Raw genomic sequence first — 7,108 nt, forward strand, 5'->3', positions numbered from 1 at the left:
CATTCTTACACAGTACATTTATGAAAATTTGATTTGTCATAAGAATATAAGTTTTTTTAAAATGAAATTTAGTGATAAACATGGTATTAATACGAAGAATAAACATAATCTGGCTGTTGTTGACAGTCCGATGTTCTTTACAAAGTCACAAATAAATTTAAGGGGCTATGTATACGCTTCTTTAATAAAACTCCGGTCAATATTCAAATTTTGGTCATTTAAAAACTATATAGCTACAAAAATTGTACACCAAAGGTTTGATGTACAGCTTGTGCGTAATTGGATTCATTGTAGAGACGTGTTTAGCTCTTACAAGTTGTTCAATATTTGAGATAAATGTTGTAAATGATAAATGTATACAAATTTTTATTTAGAAAGAGTACAATATACGAAATAAAGATTATTTGAGATGAATTTAAATTAACAAGTGTGGTAAAAAACTGCTTTGGTTAAATTAACCCTTTATAAGTTTGTAAACAGTTTTTGTTTCTATATAGTTTATAAATGGCCAATTTTGAATATTAACTGGAGTTTTATTAAAGAAGCGTATACATAGCCCCTTAAATTTATTTGTGACTTTGTAAAGAATATCGGACTGTCAACAACAGCCTGATTATTTTTATTCTTCGTGTTAATACCATGTTTGTCATTAAATTTCATAAAAAGAACCCTCGAAAAACGTGTGAAGTCACCAACCCGCATTGGGCCAGCGTGGCAGACTAAGGCCTAAACCCTCGTCTGAAAGGAGACCTGTGCCCAGCAGTGGGACATATAAATGGGTTGATGATGAAGTTTGCGTAATGCAATAATGAAGCAATAATTTGTTAAGTAATTCATTTAATAATATTCTGAAATCCTTCACAGGAGTTCGTTTATTTTTCAATGTCTTATAGTTGTCTTGCCACTTATAAGAATCTCATATTGTCTACATATTTTTCTTACAAGAAAATATACTTGCATTACATCGATGGGTGCAAAGCAAAACCCAATAAGTATTTGAATTTTTGTGAAATAAAGACGATTTAACTCACTATTTTTGATGCGATTTTCCGAGTTACCCTTAGCGGATAGAAAAAAATGAAGGAGTTACCACTCATTAGAATGTATTAACTCAGTTTTCTTTTGTTTTGGCTTAACATCATGCCTTTTGACCATACCATTATGTAAAAAATGTTTTCCTCAGAACTTTCATCACCCCACAAACCCACGACACCATTAAACTTTTGTTAACTCTGTTTAAAGCTTCTGTAGTTTATTTTGATATAATAATATTAATCGAATACATTTTATTCAGTTATATAAAACATAGCCTCCAAAAGCCTTCGACTCCATCGAAACCTGGGCTGTTCTGGAATCCTTGCAGCGATGCTAAGTCGATTGGCGGTACGTAAAGGTGCTGAGAAATCTGTACTGAAATCTGTGAAATCACGATGTCCGTCCAAGTACAAAGCCATAAGACAAGACCCATCCAGTTGCTCAAAGGCGTGAGACAGGGAGATGTTATCTATCCGAAACTGTTCTCAAATGCTCTGGAGAACGTCTTACTACACTTGATTGGACCGGATTGGGCATCTATGTCAATGGCGAAAATCCACACACCTTCGCTTTGCCGACGACATCGTTACAATGGCAGAATCGCTGCAGGACCTGCAGAAATGTTGAACAGCCTTAATGCTGCCTCATTATCGGTCGGCCTTCGGATGAATTTGGACAAGACTAAGGTCTTGTTCAATGAGCTCGTCATCCCGGAGCCGGTCTCCATTAATGGCGAAACGCTAGTAGTTGTCCGAGAATATGTCTACCTCGGGCAAACCCTGCAACTAGGCAGAGACAACTTCGAGCGTGAAATAGCTAGGAGAGTGCAGCTGGGTTGGGTAGCAATTGGGAAACTGCGTCATGTCTTCTCGTCACCACTCTTGCAGTGCCTGAAGACCAGGGTCTACAACCAATGCGTCCTACCCGGTCATGACTTACGGAGCCGAGACGTGGAATATGGCGGTCAAACTGGCTCACAGACTACACGTCGCTCAGCGAGCTATGGAAAGGTCTATGTTGGGTATCTCATTAAGGGACAAAGTCCAGAACGAAGTTATCCGGCATAAGACTAAAGTTGTGGACATCGTCCAGAAATGTAGGAAGCTGAAGTGGCAGTGTGCTGGCCACATCTGTCGCAGAACCGATGAGCGATGGAGTAGACGGGTTCTCGAGTGGATACCACGTCTCGGCAATCGTAACGTAGGACGTCCCCTTGCAAGATGGACCGACGATCTGAAGAAGGTTGCGGGTAGTGGTTGCATGCGGAAAACGGGTGATCGGGCACTATGGCGTGCACTTGGGGAGGCTTATGTCCAGCAGTGGACTGCAATAGGCTGATTGATTCATTGAACCTCCAAAACTTCAAACTGTAATATCTTTAATTCCAGATTTTCATGTTCCGGTTTTCATGGTGTATCTCTGAGATCCCAGGTTTAGTAGAGCTCCTTGTGAAAGAGTTTGTCCAGGAAATTACTGCCATCTTATCTATTTCTGCCGCTAAGCTGTAATGTTCATATTACTGTCTTCCGGTTTTGAAGGGTAAGGGTGCTGGTGAAATTCGAGGCACATGGGACTTGTCAACTTATGTCTAATGGTAACGGGCGCAGCGGTAGTGCCCATCAGGTCTTAACGATTCAAAGCTCTGAGTGGCACTGCCACTGTTATTGATAGGCTTGTAGCTTCTGGCTCACGACTTGTTCGTCCCGTCACTTGATATTATAAAAAAAAAAATTTGCAAGTCAATTTTAGTAAAAATTCATCATATCATCATTATAATTGTAAAACAACGAAAAATTAATTAGGTACCATTTTCGCAAAACTATAATCATGTTGGATGACACTTTATTGTTTACCACCATCCAGGTGTCGTCTGCATTATTAAAAACAATCTGACTATGACTGTGAATGTTTAGGTAACCATATCTAATAAGATATATAAATATAAATGAAACAAGATATTTCTTTCTTATTTTTTAATTAAGGCGACACTAATTACGGTAACTAGACCTTAATTAATATTTTATTCATAAACCAACCTAAAATATACTAAATCATAAACATCCGTATCATAAAAAAGGAGTAATAAAAAATAACTAAATTAGAGTTTAAAATTAACATGATGTCGTAAGTATGGTTTTCAAAAATTTATCATAAAAGTTTATGTTCTTTTCTAATTAAGTCACAATAAGACAGTCTCGTTTTTTTTAGATAATTTTCGGTTAGATGTTACATTTTAATAGTTCAGAATTATAATGATTGAGATTTAGAACCGAGGTGGTCGTTAAGAAAGCAGGTGGGTGGTAATTTCACGTTTGGAAAGGTACTTGACGTTTTTCTAAGTAAACGATTCTCAAATGTCTTTTGCTTTCGATTGTATTTTTTTGTGTGTGTATGTTATGTAGTTATTATTATTATTATTATTATGTTTTAAGATTAAATAAATCTTACCTGTAATTCTAGGGCCAGCAGACTAGTGTGCATAAGTAAAATAAAACAATGTCATTGGTTTAAATCAATACATCAACCAACTACAACCAAAGCGCATAAGTTAATTCATGTGCATGTTTCAACTTACATTCTAGTAGCGTCGTTTTTAAACTTATCGTATTCTTAACATCTTCCGCCATTTTTTTAATGGCCTTTTTTTTAAAATTAAGCTATTTTGACATAGGTGCTTAAGTCTGTGGACTCTAGACTTTGGCAATTATTATTATTAATTATTATAATTAATTATTTATTATTAATTATTATTATTAATTATATTATTATTATTTATCAATTATGTATTTTTTATTTTCATGTATTTATTTATTTTATAATTTATCTTAGTATTCTAACTTTTTTTTCCATTTGTGCAAGTGCAATATGTGTATTAAATAAGAATTATTATCTTATAATTTTTCCTGTAATCCGAAGGTTACCTGTAAGAGATTGTTATCTAATAATAAGGCCGCCTCTTGTGCCTGTCTTCATATTTTTTTTAATGTTTATATATATTTGTCCCAGTGTGCAATAAAGAACACATATATGTACACGTAAAACTGGTGCATTTCAAAATGTATATTACTACTAAAACTACACAACAAAGAAAGGTACACAACATTTATAATCTGTAATGGCAATGGTACGACATTTTTCGCTTGAAGATACCTTTTTTTACCATCTTTGTGATTTATTTACATGAAGTAGTGCAAAATAGTGCAAACAAAAAGAAACAAATCAAATGGGAATAACATTAATTTATTTGAAACATATATATTATGACATCATTATAACAATGAATAGGCAAAGAATATGATCTGTGACGGAAATGACAGTTACGACAAATCTTTTTTGAAGAGAACATTATCTTTTTTCACTTTTATGGTCTGTTTACATGATTAAAATATTAAGTGGTAAGTTGAAGCGCATTCCTAAGAATATTTTTAAATATTATTGTATTTACGTCTTATAAATTGATGACACTTTTTGAACTTTCTAAATAGCTAAGAAATACGTTTCTATTTATCATTTATAAAGTTACCAGCGTAGGCTGGACTTTTAGATACAATAGGCGAATTAATTACGACAAATGCAAACTCCTTTGTCACTGCAGTAGCCACCCCGGAATCCTTTGAGGATGCAATGGGTTGCACACAAGGTATGAGGCCCACCGACGACGCCAGACAGAAGATCGCAAGTGATACGAGGGCTTTGAATAACACTGGAGTCTGGTTGAAAGTCGAAGAATTCGTTTTCATATTCGGCACCTTCTTCTGGTTCTGAAACGAAACCGATGTGTAAGTGAACATTAAAATCCAAAAATACTATTTCGGGATTAATGTCATTTTGTGATGCTAAAGGTTATGTCGTCCTTTAAAACACTAATAATGTGCTTTGTGAAAGTGTGATGCTTTAAAATTAGTTCGAAATAAGTGAAGTTGAGTTTTATACGTAGATAAATAAGCACGTCTTCTGGCTCCGAGAATTTTGAGGAGAGTGATGTTGGAACAAATCAACGTAAGAACAATGAAGGAAAACGATTTTTTTTATAATATCAAGTGACGGGACGATCAAGTCGTGAGCAAGATGGTAAGTTACAAGACTGTCCATACCAGTGGCAGTGCCACTCAGAGCTTTAAATCGTTAAGACCTGATGGGCACTGCCACTGCGCCCGTTACTATGAGACATAAGTTGACAAGTCCCATGTGCCTGTAATTTTACCAGCACTCTTACCCTTCAAAACCGGAACACAGGTACATAGGCACATAGGCACATAGGTAAGGTGGCAGTACTAATTCGAATAAGGAATTCGAGAACGATTCATTTAAAATGTAAGTGGCCAGGAACCAGTAAAGATAGAAGATGATAAAAAGGTGATTTGATGCTGAAGAAGGTCAGCATTGTCACATTAATATAATTATGTAATTTAGTGTCATTCAAAGTAATACACGTTGTAGAAAAAAATTTAAAAAAATAAGTTTGGGTTACACCAGTTTTCCTCTGAAAGCATCAAAAACATAATGAATTATTTATATCAAACCACATGGTTCAATATTCTATACGGAAGTTTTTCTGTCACAATGTCAAAATTTTGAATAGTAATAATATTCTTTAACTATAATACCTTTGACTGGAACAGCCAATGCAGCCACCGCCATGGTCACGACGAAAAGGACAATAACAATTTTGGCCATTTCGAAAATCGAACGATTATGTTTTATTAAAAGAAGTAGTTGCAACGTTAGGTCGTTAATAGATATTTCCTATTATTCCTACTGTATTTATACCGAACTATTGCACAATATTTTTATTTAAAAACACCAAACTTTGATTATGATAATCTTTATTAGATAACTTAATTAGAAATCTCTATTAGTACAGTATGTCAATATTACTGTTATTTTACATTATATAATTATTTTTGACATAGTTACGAGGGTTGTCTTTTAAATTTCGGGATTTGGCAACCCTAATGTTGCGATCTGGCACTTCACGTCTCTATCGTATAGTTTGACATTTTTGGTGGCAAACATATTCAAAACATTTTGTCATTCGAGCATTATTTGTGTCATTTTAAAAATAATTTGAAAAATACATCTCAATCAAAAAATGGAATTAAGTAAGAACATTTTCGTACGATTATTTTTACAACTTTTGACATGGATTAACTCAACTTAATTTGACTTTTGACGGTGAAGCTTCATCAAAAGCTGGTGTATATCGATAGTTTTCGTAATTCAATCGAGGCCGTAGTTTTCTCAAAGACGAATGTCGTGAAGATCATCTAAAGTCGGTTGTTATTCCGGAAAACATGGATGCTGTGCGAGAACAGATACTGCAACATCGTGAGATTGAGGCATCTTTGGGCATAAGTGGTACTAGCATTCATTCAATATTGCATGACCATTTCAGGTTATCAAATAGATTTGTTTGAGTTGTATCACACATAATTTGACGATCTCCTAAAATAAGGCTCACGCCAGTACTATTAGAACAACGTAGAACGGTTAATTCGGAATTTTACTCAATCGTTTGTTTGCCAGTTGTCAGTGAAGAAATATGAAAGACCAATCGCCGAAGACGGATTATTCTTCACCGCGAGTTCTTACACTTCGGGTCAAACAAGTGAATTTTTGAGCACTTAAAACGTCGGTTTGATGGGTCACCTGCCAAATAATGCTGATTTGGGAGCCAATGACTTCTTTTTATTACAGCACATCAAAAATACATCAATTAGAGTGGAAAAAGTGTTTAGAAAATTGGTTTAAATGCAAACACAAGTATATTGACCTTCTTGGGGAATAGTATGAGAAACAATACAGTGATTTTCTGTGATAAATATTTGTTATTGTACTCTAATGCCTTATATTAAGTTAAAATTAGTTTATTAAAAAATAAAATATTGTTATTAAATAAGAGTATTAATTTGCTTTGTTTGAATAGTGGAACTATAAAAATAATCTACCCTATGTTCATAATGACCACTATGTTCATTATTAATTATAATAATTATATTCCCTTTAGATAAATAAAATAAGTAAATTAGAAAAAAAAGATATATTTCGTTTGTGAATATGAATTATTATGCTA

General features: G+C 34.2%; 1 protein-coding gene across 1 annotated transcript; it reads right to left on the reverse strand.

Annotated features, from left to right (window-relative positions):
* Positions 1–4,301: 4,301 nt before the first annotated feature.
* On the reverse strand, positions 4,302–5,712 carry LOC113236158 (defensin-A-like). Its single transcript, XM_026472163.1, has 2 exons — positions 5,643–5,712; positions 4,302–4,796 (listed from the first exon to the last, which is right to left on the reverse strand). Exons 1-2 carry the CDS (start codon positions 5,710–5,712, stop codon positions 4,594–4,596), a joined length of 273 nt encoding a protein of 90 aa, XP_026327948.1. The 3' UTR covers positions 4,302–4,593.
* Between the last annotated feature and the right edge of the window lie 1,396 nt (positions 5,713–7,108).

The sequence above is a fragment of the Hyposmocoma kahamanoa genome, unplaced genomic scaffold (assembly GCF_003589595.1).
Source record: "Hyposmocoma kahamanoa isolate Upper Pololo Valley unplaced genomic scaffold, ASM358959v1 89, whole genome shotgun sequence".
Taxonomy (NCBI): Eukaryota; Metazoa; Arthropoda; class Insecta; order Lepidoptera; family Cosmopterigidae; genus Hyposmocoma; species Hyposmocoma kahamanoa.

What these genes read in the sequence shown, in the direction of transcription:
- LOC113236158 (XM_026472163.1), bottom strand. Translation starts at nt 5,712, where the DNA reads ATGGCCAAAATTGTTATTGTCCTTTTCGTCGTGACCATGGCGGTGGCT. An exon ending in ATTGGCTGTTCCAGTCAAAG is followed by an intron (nt 4,797 to 5,642) that starts GTATTATAGTTA and finishes GTTTCGTTTCAG; the next exon opens with AACCAGAAGAAGGTGCCGAA.